Below are 17,865 nucleotides of genomic sequence, written 5' to 3'. Positions count from 1 at the left end.
AAGTAAATGCCAGGGTAGTCAAGGTACATGTTTTACCTTCATTTTAAAGGCAGCCACACCACCAAGAGAAGCTTACAAGGTAAGAGTAGATAAGACTCTAAAGTTCATCAATATTTTGAAAGATGTTGTTCCAAAGACGATTTTTCTTGTCACAGTGAAGGTGCATTAAAGGCAATGGGACTCAGTTGATGCTGAATGTAACAAACATTCAGCTAAAAGGAAAAATAAAAATGAGGAGTACCATTCGTAGGGAGGACGGAAGGAAATCATTTTGCACGGGCTTCCACAAAGTAATGCACAGCGAGCTGAGTGTCTTTATTATTGTGCATAAGCATGAAAATAACCTCACACATTAGCTGCCTCGTGCCTTCATACCAGTATCTCCTGCCTCCCTGTTTACCTCAGTTCTCCTTCCTCCCCTTCCTACAGTAGTCCTTCTCCACCCCACCCACCCCTCATGAGCAGATGACATCATAGTTGCAGCAGATTTCTGCCAGCTTTATCTGTCACACCTAAACAGCCGTCAGGCAACAATGACATACAGGACAGGACCAAAAAAAAAAAATCCCCTTTAGAAAAAGGAGACAATCTACTTGCACTAAATAACGTGTCACCATATTTATGAGTACAAAATAAGGTAGAAATAAGAAGTATTTCAGCCTATCCTTACCTAACACAGCTCACACACTTCTGGTTGTAAATAAAGCCAGCTATAGATAGTAATTCTAGTTTCTGTTACAGGCAGAGAGCAGCACAAGGTAAGCTTCTCTGCCTATAGCTGGTAGTTAGCGCCCCCATCTGGTAACGAATAACTACTTAAATAGCAAAGGGAACTTATTTTGAATGGCTTAAACCATTACTTCTTCTCAGTGAAAGTATGCAGAAACCTCAAACCGTGACTATCTACTGTTACAGTTAAGTATTAACAATTTCAGTTGTCGTCGTATGTGTCTGTTTGCCAGGAATATGGTATTTTCCCATGCTTAATCGCACGACCAACGACACAGCACGATGGAAATTAGAATAGCGATAATCTGTGTGTAACTGTTTCCAATTTGATTTCTGTAATAGGTATTTTATAGTCAAGTCCGCCGAGTCAAAACATCCACACAGCTTTAGAGTCAGTAAATTAATGCAAATATAGCAGCAGTGCATTAAGCTCCCTGACAGTGCTGTGTGCTTGATATATTTAAGAAAAACGTTCATTTTTAATGTCAGCCACTCACATCATAAACAGCTAACGTTAATGTTAGCCACAGCTCTTATCATTTATGAGGCACTTGTCAAACTAAGCTAACGTTAGCTCTTTAAAATGGACACCTGGCCAATTGAACAGGTGTGGCGTTTCTTTAATATTATTAAATAACAAAAAAAGATTTCACAGACTAATTGGAATAAGCGATAGTCAGCTACAACTCTCTGTAACGAAAACGTTTGCTAGCTACCATGAGCTAACAGCCTAGCATAACTAACTAGCTAATTCAGTCTCAATCAGCAGGCCTTCCTCTGGCAGCATCTCCCTCATCCTCACTCTGACACCACCACAACGGAGCATTGAAGCTTTGCTTCACTCGGCACCAAACTCACCTCCCCCGCGGTCGTAGTTGCTGTGCTGGCGGTGGAAGCGGCGCTCGGGGTCGGGGACCGCTGCAGAGTAACCAACGCCATGGCTGGGAGCTGAGGATGATGATGCACCGGCCGGCCGCTCTGGCCTGGTGAGCTGCAGCTAGCTGCTGGGCTAACGATACATACAGCTGACAGAGAGACTGATGATTGGAGGGAACCGAGCCGAGTTATCCTTTCAGGCAGGGCCCCCGGTGAAGGAAGTTATGCCTTCAATCCATCCCGGCGACACTTCTTTTGTAATTATGTAGTCATAATATAACTGCTAAACCTATGAATAACAGTGACATCACGGCAACTGACATGTACAGCAGCCTGTTTGTATGCGACCTTTAAACGAGGCAATTCAGGTTTACATAACAGGCTATTTACAACAGGATCGAAAACACAAACAAGGCTATGTAAAACCACACTCGTGGGTAGGAACAAAATGTAAAAATCGCGAAAGAAAGAAATATTCAAAAAGCTTTACAGATATACGAAAAATAAGCAATGTCTGAAATATGTTTTTACTATTTTGTTCAGAAGTAGGCGTGACTTGACTCATAATAATGTGCAAAATGCGACCCAAAGTACAATAACAATTTCATTATTATTATTATTGTTGTTATTGCTGTTCTGACTGCTTTTATAATAATGAATCAATATAATGGCATATCTGAATATACTTAAAGTGTTGCTTCTGCGTGTGTGTGTGTCCCCGTCAATCTGTGTTGAGGTGTGGCTTCATGAGACAGGAATGGCAATTTTATTTTTATTGCTGATTATTAACGTATCCTTTTTGCTTTACACCAGGTAATGTATTTCTGACTGTCGGTGGATTATTCTGATACTGATGGATATGCAGAACAGGACAGAACTTGCCACAGAATCTGCCCATTTTTTTTAAAACATTTCTTCATTATTAACGAAATCTCTGATTTTAATTCAGCACATTAAAGTTTTTGAAATGAAATGACAATGATCCCAAACACACTGCCAATGCAGTAAAAAGAGACCGGGATAGAAAACACTACCAGTCATGGATTGGCCTCCCAGGAGCTCGGACCTCAACATTATTGAAGCAGTGTGAGATCATGTAAACAGAGAACACAACAAAAGGCAGCCAACATCCAAAGAAGAGCTTTGAATGTCCTTCAAAAAGCCTGGAGTACTATTCCTGAAGATTAGTTAAAGAAATGACAAGAAAACTGACCAAGACAGTTCCGACTGTGTTGAAGAATAAAAGTGGTGATAGCAAATACTGACTTTCAGATTCGTAGGAACTGTACAAACTACGTTTTTGTCTTATATGCTGTATTTCTGTGTAAGGGTCAAGAGTTTTGGACAACACTGTGACTTCCATCGTTGCAGTCCTTTTAATTATCAGGCGAGATCGACAGAACATTTTCTCAGTAGGTTGATTGCGGTTTAAACTATACACCGTGAACGCGTCTTGCGCTCTACGTGCCTGCAATCTCCGCCTTGCTTGCAAGAGAGAGGCGGACCAGTTAGAAGTAGGAGCTGAAACACTTTTGCTTTTTAACTCTGCCAAAAGCGGTGGAAAACCAGAGTGAAGGTAAGGCGAAACTTATTTGTAATCTATAAAGTGGACTATGCTGACAGCACGTGCGTCTGATCCCTCTAACCATGCTGCTTTTACTCAAGTTTCAGTAACTAAGTTGTTGCTTCTCAGATGGATTCTTTGTTTCACCAGATCTCAGTGTTACGTAATACTGTACTCTTAATAATAACCATGTGGAAGCACAAGTTCTGCACAGCTGTGCCTCACCCCTCAGTTATGCAGCAGGTTTGATCAGTGGAGACAGGTTGTTTAAGGTCTTTATTGTAATTTCTGTTATATGTAACAAGTGTCACCTGGCAGTTTGTTGCTCTCTGCCAGGTGATTGGCTGAAGAGCTGTGAAAAGGTAGTGGGTGTGTGGGGTGAAGTCAGCGCTCTTCTGTGGAAAAAACCAGAGGCAATTAATTCACTCAGGTGCGAGTGGGTATACTGTCGTGTGACCACGAATTTTAATAGAAGAATTGATCAAGCCCTAGATCGACTGCGCGCAGGGAAACTGATCAATATTCTGTGCTGTCTCTGCTGTCCTCTTTTTTTGTTCTTTTGATTGATTTGTAATTTTGTTTTGGTTAGTCCGTCCAGCCGTAGAGGCGGTTATTGATTGAGAGTAAGTTTTGTAAGGGCGGACTAACCTCTCTTTTGTTTTTTTTATTTTAATTGTTTGTGCCACTTCCCTTTATCTCCCAGATCGCAGGCCATACATAGCACTGATTCCCAGCTGCGCTGAGACCCGAATTGTTTGCAGTGTGTGCCACGATTGCAGTGTCACTAAGCGGGGTGTGACGGGTTGTAGTGTTATTTCGCACAGTTTGTGTGGTAAGTCTCATGTGCAGCTGGGATATCAGCAGGATGTGTTGTAAGTCCTGTCTGGAAACGACTGGGAATTTGTATGTTTAACTCATGTAATAAATAAATGATCAATTATTTCTTTGCCCCGTTTACTCATCCCTTGTCCTCGGTTACATATAGATACTGCATACGCACATGTAATGATTGACTTAAAATGTTGAAATATTTTACATTTTATTTAAATATTTCATTAACATATAACTTATTCTCAACGATGAGCAAATAGACAAGAAGAAGAAGAAAATCGTTTTAATGTTAATATTGAATCCAGTCTTAGTCAATCTGCTGGTTAATGGTTATGTTTGATTCCTTCATGGGTTAGTGAGTCTCACTGTGTCTCATGTTAGTGCAGACATGCGGGTGGCAGTGATTGGGGCAGGAGTGATTGGCCTGTCAACAGCTCAGAGCATCTATGAGCACTATCACTCTATTGTCAGTCCGCTGACCATCGAGGTGTATGCAGACAAGTTCACTCCACTGACCACTAGTGATGGAGCAGCCGGCTTCTGGCAGCCTTATCTGTATGATAAGGGCAACGTTCAGGAGACGTGAGTGTGTTTTATTTAACTTTCCTTTAGATTTTAGTTTTTATCTACAAACATTACTATTGCTACATTATTCCCATATGTGTCCTTGACATTTAGAAAATGGAATAAAGAGACATTTGACTACTTGCTCAGCTTTCTCAAGTCACCTGAGTCCATAAAAATGGGAATATTCCTTGAGTCTGGCTACAACCTTTGCAGTGAACCCGCACCAGTGAGTACTGCTTCTTTTTTTTGGAACTACACTTTTTTTTAATCTCAAAGATAAGATTTATTCTTATTAGGAAACCTTTTACAGCCAAGAACATAGGTGTGTGTATATTTGGTTAAAGTGCAACATCAAGCAACTCATTCACAAATTTATTGCATTTCGGGGCAATATCTACACTAAACAAAGTCCAGTTGCTCTGAAGTAGAGCTTTGTTCAGCCACATAAATGATTGTTGAATGCACTGGTTGGAAACTGTAAAGAGAGAGGCCCCACTAAGGGTTGTTTTTACACTCAGAATCAGGGTTAATTGGGATTCTGTGTACTAACGCCACAGACATTTCTAGCAAATAATGAGGAAAAACTTGCAGGAAAATTGCTTTGCACATGATTAAGACTGTGGAAGCTGTATAATTATTCTAGAAGTACAAGAAAGCACAAATATGCAAATTCTGAACTCTTGTAACAAAGTGGATGACATCCCATAGTACGTACAAAACATTCAGGAATGCACGTGTAAACTCCTCCGGTATGTAGTAAGGACCCTGTCACACTGCAGTTCTGAAAATATGGAATATGGAAATATTCAGCTGTCTGCTCGAGTGGTCTGACAGTCACAGACGGAGATGGACTTATGTGGTCAGAAGTTTACTTACACTCATCAGATTCTTGTCATACCACAGCTTTACCAAAAGTTTAAATTGGGTAAAAAACAGTTAGTTGCAGAGATCCACATTAGCAGATGATAAAAAGAAACACAAAATACAGAAATTACAAGAAAGCTTGCATTTGGGTGTTTAATGATTTCTTTCAACTGTTCCCTTTTTAGTGCGGAATGATTGTAAAGCATCTTTAATGACTTTAAAAAACCAAAATTGGGTGCTCAAGTTTGGATTTATTTTAGATGTTCTCTGCACACAGTCAAAACTAAACATACAGACTCAAATATTTACATACATTAACTTTAACTTCACCTTGAATCAACAGCTAGCTGGTTGAATCTTGGACACATGTGGGTGTTACAACAGGACGATGATCCCAAACACAAACACACATGAAAAATGTTTTTTGGAATGAATAAAGCAGACTAACATTACAAAAACCAGCCAATTTAAACAAGCTTGTTGATGGCTACCAAAAACATCTGGTGAGGTGCCACTTACATTTAACCAAAAATCAGTGGGGGCTAATGTGTATATATATGAGACTATATGTATAGTTTTGATGCTGTGTGAATTAAAGAAAATCCTAAATGAATTCAAACTTGTGCATGTTTAAGTCATTAAACATGCTGTACAATCATTCCACTCCAGAAAACAACAGTTCAAAGACATCATTAACATTGATGTACATCCATGGCCATGATGAGTGGATGTAACCTTGAGAACACAACTGTATATTAGCCGGCACTGACATTGTTGAGTGATTTCTGCATGTTTGCAAATAAGATCATGCAGTGGGCTCTTTTTTTTTTTTCTGTTGTGTCACATTAGTTTAGTGCCGGTTAAAAGTTCACAGGTCAAGCGATGAAACTGGAAGACTTTCAAACACTTATTTTTTCATATTCTTATTTTATCTTAACCCTTAACTTGCTATGCTAAAAGCTTAGCAAAACAGAAATAGAAAGTTGCAGAACCAATCCAAGTTGGCACAATGCAGAATTACAATAGTGATGCAAAACTCAAGTATATGTCCAGTTTCGGGTTCAGTGCACTCTGGAAATTCTTTTGTGAATTTCATGTGTTACAATAAATCTGCTCTTAGCAGCAGAAAGCATTTCATTGAGCTTTCTCTTGCAACATGAAGTAACATACATTTCTTTTAGTTGTAGTCATGCCTACATCAAAAGCCTATTTGTCATGAATGGAAATGGCTTGTATCTCATTAGAGCAGCCAAATAATCCCAAAGTACAATCAGGCTAATTCTGTGTTATTTAGGAAACCGGGTAATTACGTCAACCACAAAACTGCCTGTACTGGTACTGATGGTGATCCTTCACTGTTACCACAGTGTCCTATATTGTTCCATATTAGGAAAACGGAAACCAATATTGTACCATAAAGTTTCACTGCAATCTATGCAAGATGTCAAATATTAATAATATACACGATAGAGCAACTCTGTTTAGTTGGCAGGGCTTATTCCCAGCGTTAATTTGGCATTTCATAAAAAAAAGTGGTTATCCTCAGTTGTAGCAAATGTGGCTGAGGAAGTTAGTAAATAACCAGGAGCTGATGAAACCCCATCTAACCCAGAAACACTTATTAACATATTAACTTCTATGAGAGTGTGTACTGAGAAATCTGACAACAAAAAAATGTTTCTTTCAACTCGATTCCTAATCTTTAGGGAGTTTGTATGCATTAAGCTATTACTAAGTAGTTCACAGGATGACTTTCATAATGTAATAGCACTGAGAGGAATGTGTGACACAGACATGCGTTTGAGTCATAACCAGAGTGAAGAGTCAGCTGACTCGATATCACCAAGACAGCCCATGCATTAGCAGCCCAGATATAACATGGTAAAGACAAGCGAGTTTTCAAGATGCACTTAAGTTACTTTCTCTGTTGAAGATCTCTTTATTGAAGATAAAAACCCAAACAAAATATCAGTGTTTGGCCACAAGAGACTCAGAGTTTCACAGTGGATACATCCTCTGTAATAATGTGATTTGGTGACTGTGACACCCATAAGATTGCCCTCTCACTGCCTGTGGCTTGTTTTTGGTTGCAGGATCCCTCGTTTAAGGACAGCGTTCTTGGCTTCAGGCAGCTCACAGACCGAGAGCTGCAGATTTTTCCTGGATACAAGTAAGCTCTTTCTGAAAAACGCCAATGAAAGACAAGACACAAATAAACAAATAGTTAGCCACATAGTCAGCTGTTTACATACAGTGTGAACAAGTTGACTTTGAATGTGTGGTAATTAATTAAAGAAACTACTTGACCCCATAAACTCTGAACCATGAAAAAATTGCCAGAAAATTTAAATTAAAAAATGCAATGTGTATTTAAATGTATGACCAATTTAGAAAAAAAAAGGAAAAATTACATTTAAGTTTGAATATATGAGTTTTAAGTTGTATTTTCTTTGCGACATCTGGCATTTGTAACCCTAACAGGGTTAGGGTTGTAAGTCACACTGAGGATGTTGACTCATGTTTCAAATAACATAAAATCATGTTTAGTTTGATAAACATGAATTTAAAAATGCTAAATGTGTGAATTTCACTGTATTACAAGCGTCCCACTAAAAGTTACCAGTATTTTTTGTGATTGAATGGACAATGTTGCACAACCAGCAGTTTTAGTGAAACATTTGCTTCTTATCATTTGTTCAGGTTTGGGTGGTTCAACACTGCTCTCATGATAGAGGGTAAAACATACTTACCTTGGCTTATGGAGTGGTGAGTGATCACCTAACTGACTTCTCATGTTGTATCAGTATTGATTTATTTAGTCCAACCTCCTGAGTTAGCTTTAAAATTCCCAAAGTATTTGACATTGTTTGAGATCCGTTGTTTTTATATTTTACCTTTAACATAAGACCATATCGTGTTTACAGTTTTATAATGTTGTCCGATATATATGCTGTACCTGGTGGACTGAAATGATCCCACAATACTGAGTAACGTATACTTGAGACTTCATCCTATTATGTATTAGTAATAAGAGTAATAAACATGTAGTCTTCATTAGGTTCTTGTGTGTTTAGCATCGATGCTCCTTAATATAAAAGGTTTTCTAGTGCACAGTGTTTTTATTTGCAGGTTGCGAAAAAGGGGAGTGAAATTTTATCACAGGAAAATAAAGTCCTTCAAGGAGGTTAGTGAAAGTTTTCAGTGTATTGTGCTTGCAAGTTCTTTATACATTCACCGGACACTTTATTAGGCACACCTTCTAATCTGACTTAATTCGTCATGGGATAGATTCAGCGAGGTGCTGGAAACATTGCTCAGAGATTTAGGTTCATGTTGACATCATTTCTTGTAGCTGTCTGGTCTCTCTCCTCTGACCACAGGCATTTTCACCCAAACAGCTGCTCACTGCATAGTTTCTCCTTTTCTGAACATTTTCTGCAGTGTGGGAAAATCCCAGTAGGTCAGCAGTTTCTGAAATACTCAGACCAGCTGGTCTCCCATTAACAACCACACCACACGTTCAAAGTCACTTAAGTTACTTTATTTACTCATCATGACGCCTGGTTTGAACTTCAGCTGGTCGTCTTTAATGGTGTTTTGCTGACTTATGCCCAGTCTGTACTATATTAACATTTATTACTGAATGTTGTAATGTTTTACAGCCTCCAGACAAGTTGAGCAAAAGTTATCTGTCACCATGTTTGTTATCTCCTATCATCCTTGACTTTTTTTAGCTGGCTGAAACCGGAGCAGATGTGATCATAAACTGCAGTGGGATGTGGTCAGGCCAACTGCAGCCAGATCCAGACCTGAAACCAGGCCGTGGCCAGATATTGAAGGTGAGAATATACAGGGCTGTGTGTATGTACTGCACAAGAGATAAAGGAATGACGGAATGAACTAGTGTTTGTTTGTATTTCAGGTCGATGCTCCCTGGCTGAAGCACTGGATTATTACCCACGATTTCACCAAAGGAACATACAATTCACCATATATCATTCCAGGGTAGTACAAGTAACATGCCACACTGATAAGCACTGAACTGCAGAACCACACAGCTGTTGACTTATAGTATTACTACATTTGCAGTTAGAGGATTTTATATATTTCACCTTAAAAAAAAGTTTTCAAATGTAGTAGCTCTAGTAGTTACTCTCTGTAGTTCAGTCGCTATGTTAACAGCTGCAGCACTTTTTCGTATAGAATAGAATAGAATAGAATAGAATAGAATACTTTTATTTGTCAATTTCTTCAAATGTACTTGCCATACAAAGGAATTGAAATTACGTTTCACACTGTCCCATGCGTAGACATTGACAACAATAAGGTGCAGATGCACAACAAAAACAGCCCTAACAATAAAGTAATAAATAGTAATATAATAATATAAATAGTGCTAAAAGAAATACTAAAAATATATATATAGTTGCAGGTGTGTGCAATTGCAATGCAAGTCAGGAATGTTTTCAGTTCTTGGTTCAGAGAGTGTTTCTTTGTTGGAGAGTGTGCGTGGGTGAGGGGGAGTAGAGTCCAATCTGTCTTCCTATACTTCTGCCAATCTGGTGATTCTGCTGGCTGGGAGTCGGGAGGGAAGAGAGTTCAGCAGTCTCACAGCCTGGTGGATGAAGCTGTTGGTGAGCCTGGTAGTGCGGGAGTGGAGACTTCTGTATCTCTTTCCAGAGGGCAGGAGGCTGAACAGACAGTGCGCGGGGTGGGTTGCATCGTTGACAATTGTGATGGCTTTGCAGGTGAGGCGAGTGGTGTAAATGTCTTGCAGGGAGGGGAGTGGTACACCAACTATCCTCTCAGCTGTTCTCACAATGCGTTGTAGAGCTTTTCTGTTATAGTCAGTGCAGCTACCGCCCCACACAGTGATGTATTGTATTGTACAGTATTGATTTGGGGTTGGAGTACAATGAAGACAGAAAGCAAGAGCTGTTTTTATCAGTGTGCAAAACATTTGTGTCCGCAGAAGTCGTCTTGTGACGCTTGGTGGCGTTTTCCAGATGGGAAACTGGAGTGAACAGAATAGCTCTGTCGACCATAAAGAAATCTGGGAAAAAGCTTGTCAGCTTGAGCCTAGTCTCAAGGTACGATGAGTTCAGCAAGGCCATAAAAAGATATGATGATTCAAGTGTGATTAATTATTTACAGTAAGTGTTCTGTGGTGCTGAAGTTTTTAACATTTTTCATTTTATATATTTAGACCTCATTCTAAAAAGATGTAACTGAGTGTCAAATTTTCAGTTTCTGAGTTACCTTTATTATTATGTATTTGTTTATTTATTGTCAGTTCTGAAAAGCTTTCATCTCTTTGTTCTCTAATCTCAGCATGCCAGGATAGTCGACGACTGGTCTGGCCTCAGGCCAGTTCGCAGCAAAGTCCGACTGGAGAGGGAAGCCATATGGTCTGGTGAAACCCCCATAGAGGTATCCTTTCTAAGATCTAAGTAGCGGAACTGTAAATACATATTTCTGCTATTAATTGTCTAAAATACTGTGGCATTATTCAGGTGATACACAACTATGGCCACGGAGGTTTCGGACTCACCATTCACCGAGGCTGTGCCGAGGAAGCGGCGAGGCTCTTTGGTCAGATCGTGGAACAAAAAGGCAAAGGTCCAAAAGCTCGCTTGTGAATTGGTGTGCAGAAGTAACGATTGATGCTCTTTTTTTTTTCAAATGTCAGCATCAGTGCATATATTGCTCCTAGCCTCCACTAATTTAATATTAAACATCATTTTCAAACAGTCTCATGCACCTGCAAAGTTAAGGACAAGGCCACCATTGTTAATTAAACAATGGCACATATGTAAGACAATCGTGCTGAAATCTATTTGAGATTTGGATAATTTGAGAAGCACTTTTTATGTATAAATTGTACATATTTTTGTGAATTTTTTAGTGCACTAAATGCAAGATTTGCAATGAATTTAAAATATTTAACTAATTAATAAAAACACGACAGTTACTTGTCTTTGAAAGATCATTTACTACAGTATCATACACATTTACATCCAGTGCGTTGACAAGGATCTGTGCACACAGACACGTAATGCAGCTCTTCATCTCAAACATTGGCAGGTAACAGCTCATCAGACCTATACTCGTTAAATAAATACAGAGATTATTTTTTTTAAACAAAACTTCCCTCAGTCCATCTCCTCGTCACCTCTGTTACAAACAAAAGCAAAGACAACAACTAAACCAGGTATTGATACATTATTTACAGAACACAACATCCCGTTGTGGACATTCGGAAACGCAGCATCAAAGTCTGCTGAAGTAGGGCACGAGATGCATCAACGTCTATAGATTATGACACCACATACATGTGTGAATGTTTTTGTATTTTTAAATTATGTAAACCTTGCTAACTAGGCTCAGTCAGCTTTGGATGTTGAGAAACTGCTCAGATTTAAATGATCAAACACTTTAATGTTAACGTAAATACAGGATCCATGGAGCATGTTTGTGCTGTAAATATGAGAAGTTATTATCTTACTGATGTTAATATCTTCTGGTGAAGGTTTCAACAGATCCCTCAGCTTGCTATAAAGAATCTGTCCTGATAATGATCAAGAGATGAGGTGGTATTTTCAATGTTACCTGCATTTTCCATGGGTCTTTACCGTGTTAAAATGTGAACTAATACTGACACAAGAACAACACATACAACACAAGAGTTCAAAAGGATGCTCGGTGTATGAAAGCTAGTGACTTCCTTTCACCTCTCACGGCTGAAACTATTAAATAACCCCACACCCTTTTCATTCAGATGCCCTGTTGTTTTGATTGTGTGGGATTTTCCTTCAATCTATCAATGCTCTGTTTTAAAAAATAAAGACAAGTGTGATTAGTGTATTTCAGCAGGAAAATTGTGCGCACAGGATAATGCTGTTCCTTACATATGTATCTACGCCCACTACGTTAGCAGAAGCAGCTTTCTCATAGGTTTAAGAGTAGGTCTCGACCACAAGCTAAATAGGTAGTTTTAAGGCTTTTTGAAAAGAAGATAGTTGTTTGACCTTACGCTATCCCTTTTGCTTCTCTTGGATTAGAAAAGCTTGATTAAAATACTTTGGTTGAAGTATTAGAATTCTCTCTTTACGATTTTCCTCCCCCATTCACTCTCACACTCATGTAGGTCATTTGGTCTTTCTTGATTACCCTGTGTGCAGTTATACAGTGGCAAACTTGTGAGAGCAATGGTGTTTAAAAGACTAAAAAAGTACAATGACATGTACATGTAACTACTGTGTTGCCTGGCTCCCAGCCACTGCGGTGACTAAACTGAAGATCATTGAAGGGGGGCAAAGATGAACACAGAGAGCTGGTTTTGTTGTCTTCCCTCTCCTTGCTTCTCTTCTTCACTGTGGTCTCCTCTCAGCTGCACTGCAGCTGATGCATCCTCAGCCCTGGGAGCCGGAGCTGGAGTCAGGGACTCCTCCAGCGCTGTGGGAAGAGGCCCTACCCATCATCTCCTGTCCCCACTCACGGTGGCTGGACTCCTGCAAGCCGCGGCCTGTCGTCTCAATTGGCAGCGCGCAGGAGGCGATGGCCGCGAAGAGGCAACAGCAGCAGTACACTGACAGAGCCAGGTACACAGAGGACTCCAGCATCACCTGCAGGATGAAGCCCATGGACAATCACAATGTGTGACACTAACACTCTGACATTTTTGTGCAGTGTTGTCATGGGAAAACAAAGTGTTACCTGGGCAACAAACGGAGTTATTAGGGCACCAACCCTGGCCATTCCACTGCTTGTTCCCAATCCTAAAGCTCTGGTCGCTGTTGGGTATACCTGCAGAGTTTCAGAAATACATAGGAGGCTGCCAATTTTCTAATTCTGCCCTGCAAATGTGTTTTACACAGTAGGAGCAAAACTGCTCACTGTGTAGATATCTTACCTCTGGAGTGTACACATAGGCTGCCTGAAACCCTCCTGCAATAAATGCTCTGGCGATGAATATCAACACTGTCATGGAGGCTCTGCAGGGGATAAATCAGTATCAGTAAATGGACAGCATTACTAATTCTTAAAGTATTTAAAAGCCTGATTATGGCCACTTGTGCCTTTACCTCCCAACACAGCCATAAAGTGGAATAATACACATAGAGAAAACGAAGAAACACAGTGCCATGGTCTTCCTCCTTCCCAATCGATCGATAGCCCACAGCGTCACCAGCAGTCCTGTACAACATCAGCATACTCAGACCCCTAAAATCAAACTGCATGCTCTCACATAGTAGAAAAAAAAATGCAGGTGCAGCCAATCATATTGAGACACCAAAATGAGTGCCTGCATGAGTGTAAAAAAAACAACAATAGAACAAGAATTGAAGCAAGAAGAGAGGAGGCATTTATATTAATGCATAATAACCAGCAGGTGGTCATATTTGTGCATAATTTAGAGCAGAATTTGCACAGTTTTTAATATATTGAACAACAAATTTATGAGAGCTTGGTGATGTGTACCTGGGAATTCAGATAACGTAGTCCACAGCAGGTCTTTGTAGTCGTCAGAATTCAGGTATTTACACTCTAAGCTGCATCGGAGCTCCTCCTTATTACCTTTGGACACTAGAGGGAGTTACACCAAACAGGATGCTTCAAATCCAGCACTCAGCCTACTGTCTGTGATGCTTTTTGCAAAAACATAACCACCATAAAGTGTGTGAAGCCCTCAGCATCTGACTCACTTCCACATGCGCCTCCCTCCTGAAACAGCTCTGTGGTGAGCAGCACCAGCCCATAGTAAGAGAAAGCATTCGCAAACCTGCATGAACAGACACAGATCAATTCATGCTGATTTGCTTTAGGTAAATCACTGGACAATGAAAACGCAAGGTTTTCGAGAAAGAGGAAGACATTATCAATTGCTAATTTACCAAATAAACCACAGCAGGACTGTGGTCCAGCGGAAGTGAGATGAAAATAAGTCTCGAATCTTCCCACGATCTTCCTATTAAAAAAAAATAAAAAAAACAGCCATAAAAAAAACCCTCAGAACACAAATGGCAGTATGATAGAGGGTACTTAATGTACACAAAGCATTTAGTTTTTGCAGATGCACACCGCACCTGTCTGGCGGCAATCAGTTTTCCCAGTGGCATGGGTGCTCCGTTCTCAGTGGCAATCCGCTTCAGTGTGTTCAGAGCCTTTTCCTGATTCCCTGTCAGCACGTCGTATCGAGCACTCTCTGGCAGCCACTGCTCCCACCCACCAAAAAACAAAAGAAAAATTAGGTTGATAAAGCTGTAATCTATCATGCTTCAAATTGTAGAGCAGCTCAAGACTGCCAACATACTTACAAAGCACAGAATGGCAAAAATGAAGAGAGGAATGGTAGAAAGTCCGAGCAGCCAGCGCCAGCCCAGAGTGGGCATCACCAAGATCGCTAAGAGGACCTCAAATACAGTGCCCAGTGCCCAAAATATCTACGACAGCAGCAAATGCAGGTTTTAGGGCTGAGAAGGTTTAAGTGCTGAAATAATATAAGATTTGTGCACTCCATACCTCAATAAGCAAGATGCATGTGGCTCTGGACTTCATAGGCAGAAACTCAGCATACAGCGTCACCCTTACAAAAAGAGGCACTTTATTATGAACCCAATCGCCATACATTACAATTTGATTGTTTTTTTGCTTTGTTTTTTCAAGATGAAGGGTTACTCACGACTGAGGTGCCCCTCCAATGCCGAAGCCCACCAGTGCACGGAGGACAAGGATCCAGCCGTAAATAGGTGCAAAAGCACTCATCAGGCCGTAGAACATCGTCCACAGAACACTCAGCTTCAGACCCTGCATGTGTATACAATCAAGACATAATACACTGCTAAATAAATAAATAAGCAAAATCTCACTCTGGCATAATGAAGCGGCTCACTCCTGTTGTCTAGTATGTACTAAGAAACCCTAACTCTGTAAATCATTTGGACCTCTGACTGAATGCTATTAGAACTTACTGTCTTTCTGCCGTATTTGTCAGATATGTTCCCCCAAAGAGAAGAGCTGATCATCATCCCGATGAACACTGCCTGTATCAAGAAGAAAGAAAGAAAAAAAAAAAAAAAAACAGAAAAAAATCAAGTCCCAGTCAGATTGCAGCCAAAAGTTGTCCGACATAGCATGCACATCCTCTTATACACTGTTCTTAAACTGTCGGTAGTATTTGGTTTTGGTTGAGCCACAAAAATGTGAATGTTTAGTGTCTTTAGTAAGTGAACCTTAATTTCCTTGTTTGAATGATATTCTGTATTTCACTCTGACTCTAAATAAGACTTTCAGATTCATTAAGGTTGCAAAGATTCAGCACATATCTGAAGTGTGCTCAGGTCTTCTTTTCTTCGCCATTTGCTGGCTCCGTTTTAATCCAAGCACAAAATCATCCCTGGGAACTCGATCAATAACTGACAGGACGGTCATATTGCACTGCAAGAGGAGGACTTTCACAGACATAAGAGAGACATTACCGATGTAAGCAGTGCCACTTCCAGGCTGGGCAGTCTCCATTCACAGTGGAGCTGTGGAGCTAAGATGCTGAGGATCATCATCTCCATAGCATCAGCCATCTGAAAACACACAAAGATACTCAGTGAATTCATATGCAGTTGTCATAATTACTTTGTATTGTGCTTATTTAAATGAAAGAGCAGTTCTCACCCAGGATAGGCCAGTGAGGATGGAGAGTTTCCACTGAAATGTCCCAAAGCCTATGGCTTCTACGGCATCTTCCACCATGAATGTGTCTGAGAGAATGAGGGCGTGCAGCAAGATTGTACTTGAGTCTGAGCCCAGGAGGAAAATGTAAGACCTTAAAACAGCTGTCTGAGAGAAATGAAGCCATGCCATACTGTACCATCAGTCGGATTAGCAAACTCTCGAGGTACTGGAGCTCCCTCAGTGAGCGCCACAGCCTCCAGATCAGTCTGCTCTGCAGTCCTTGCATCCTGCTCTCTGCTCTCAACATCTTCCTCTGAGCGTGTGCTCTCACCTGTGCGACGGAAGCGGACAACACTACAAAAAACATAAAGAAGAGGATAGAGTATATCTTATCCTAAGCTCAGGAGAATGAACTTATCTGCAATAAGGCAGGTCACAGGAGTTTCATAAGACTGGTGTCAGAGCAATGCTGAGTGCAAATGAGAGTCAGAGGCTGTTGCCTTGGTGATATGAGCTTTTCCTGGCTTTGATTTTGTGTATGGGTGATATTATTCTCCAATGGGGAAACCATATCAGGCCAGCAGACAGGTTGGCACACTCCACTTCACTGCCAGACAAGCTTTTAAAGGCTAAGAGATACACATGTGAAGGATGGAAGGGATACTCTTCTTCTACATGCAGATAATTGATAGTTTGCTCAGCCTGAAAGACTAAAAAAGAACACGGAGAGTGGGACGTCTTAATCACTGTAATTACATAACATAGCCTGCTTGCAGTGGAAAGTAGCCTATCAGTATTACAGATGAGTTTGTGAGATTTCCGGGGAGGTCTGTGTTCCCCTGTAAAGACTATAATTTCCCCTTTCAATCTCTCTGGTAAGAAATGCACACGGGAGTAGGAAGTATGCTGCAGTGGACTGCTCTGACATGTTTACCTTCCCTTTGAAACAAAAATAAAATGTGATTTTAATTTTTTTTAGCAGGATTCTGAAAGGAGACTCCTAAATATCTCTCACTAAGGCTAAGCTAGACTGTCATGGGCCAGCCTTAACGCATGTGCAGCAGGGCTGTGATAAATTGTCTTATGGCAGTAAACATAGTAAAAAAAGAAAAGAAAAAGAAAATCATGTTTAACCCCCCCAAAAAACTTATTAAGCTGAGAAATCACAGCCAATCTGCTTCCAGTAAATAAATAGTTTCTTAGGAAGATGCTACGCCTGTAAACAAAATGCCTCCAGTAGCGGAGACAGAAGACGCGGTGTTATTGTTCTTTGTTTCTCTTCTGTCTGGGAACACATGTGTGGATAATAAAACTGCACGATCGGTGCTTTTGAGCAGCTTCAGGCTATCTGTGGTCCAGGGAGCTAATCAAAGGCGACGCGAAGCCGTCAGAGGGCGATGCGTCGGACAATCACGCAAAGCCGGGAGGAGAAAACACACAGAAAAAGGCGTTGGTGTGCAGACTGCACCGTACTCACGGCAGCTGTCTCAGCTGGAACAGATCATCGTCCATTTTGGTGTTCATTGGCCGACGGTCCGTTTGGCATCATCGCCGTTTACATGGTCACGACGGGCTGCGATTTCAGCACCGAGGAGAGCGATCTGCTCCGGGTGTCCGTCGACAGCCAATGAGAGGCTGCCCTGCGCGAGTCACAGCGCGAGACTCTCGGAAAGGCATGAGCTCAGGAGGGTATGAGACCGCATGACTGCTGATTACACGAGCCAACACATGACGAGTTATCAACACTGACGCTGGAAACCAGACCG

At 40.7% G+C, this 17,865-nt stretch overlaps 3 protein-coding genes across 7 annotated transcripts in view; 1 reads left to right on the top strand and 2 right to left on the bottom strand.

Moving 5' to 3' along the window:
- ssh1a (slingshot protein phosphatase 1a) overlaps positions 1-1,940 on the bottom strand; it is a 20,151-nt gene extending 18,211 nt beyond the window's left edge. Inside the window, exon 1 of the mRNA XM_086314279.1 lies at positions 1,588-1,940. Coding sequence (XP_086170405.1) covers positions 1,588-1,668 — 81 coding nt within the window. The 5' untranslated portion in view covers positions 1,669-1,940. The remainder of the gene's footprint in view (positions 1-1,587) is intronic.
- On the top strand, positions 804-11,402 carry LOC147317400 (D-amino-acid oxidase-like). Of its 5 annotated transcripts, none has more exons than XM_086314289.1 (12): positions 804-914; positions 2,419-3,181; positions 4,382-4,582; positions 4,679-4,793; positions 7,525-7,601; positions 8,132-8,197; positions 8,561-8,615; positions 9,166-9,270; positions 9,354-9,436; positions 10,404-10,521; positions 10,763-10,861; positions 10,945-11,402. In XM_086314289.1, exons 3-12 carry the CDS (start codon positions 4,389-4,391, stop codon positions 11,068-11,070), a joined length of 1,038 nt encoding a protein of 345 aa, XP_086170415.1. In that variant the 5' UTR covers positions 804-914; positions 2,419-3,181; positions 4,382-4,388; the 3' UTR covers positions 11,071-11,402. The 5 variants fall into 5 exon arrangements, with proteins under 5 accessions (XP_086170415.1, XP_086170413.1, XP_086170416.1 ...); XM_086314287.1 differs by having other exon boundaries at positions 817-914; positions 1,499-3,181; XM_086314288.1 differs by having other exon boundaries at positions 859-1,715.
- On the bottom strand, positions 11,398-17,865 carry svopa (SV2 related protein a). The gene is made up of 16 exons (XM_086314281.1): positions 17,577-17,865; positions 16,296-16,453; positions 16,100-16,185; positions 15,910-16,008; positions 15,403-15,474; positions 15,114-15,238; positions 14,954-15,017; positions 14,749-14,874; positions 14,518-14,646; positions 14,326-14,399; positions 14,137-14,213; positions 13,913-14,017; positions 13,516-13,627; positions 13,344-13,425; positions 13,148-13,237; positions 11,398-13,056 (listed from the first exon to the last, which is right to left on the bottom strand). Exons 1-16 carry the CDS (start codon positions 17,621-17,623, stop codon positions 12,844-12,846), a joined length of 1,659 nt encoding a protein of 552 aa, XP_086170407.1. The 5' UTR covers positions 17,624-17,865; the 3' UTR covers positions 11,398-12,843.

Source organism: Aulonocara sp. 'chitande type north' Nkhata Bay, linkage group LG12 (genome assembly GCF_057382095.1).
Source record: "Aulonocara sp. 'chitande type north' Nkhata Bay isolate Kocher_YH1m ecotype deep benthic linkage group LG12, A_spYH_male_GT1.1, whole genome shotgun sequence".
Classification (NCBI taxonomy): Eukaryota; Metazoa; Chordata; class Actinopteri; order Cichliformes; family Cichlidae; genus Aulonocara; species Aulonocara sp. 'chitande type north' Nkhata Bay.
The sequence above is the reverse complement of the archived record's forward strand: the minus strand, read 5'-3'. Positions and strand labels throughout refer to the sequence as shown.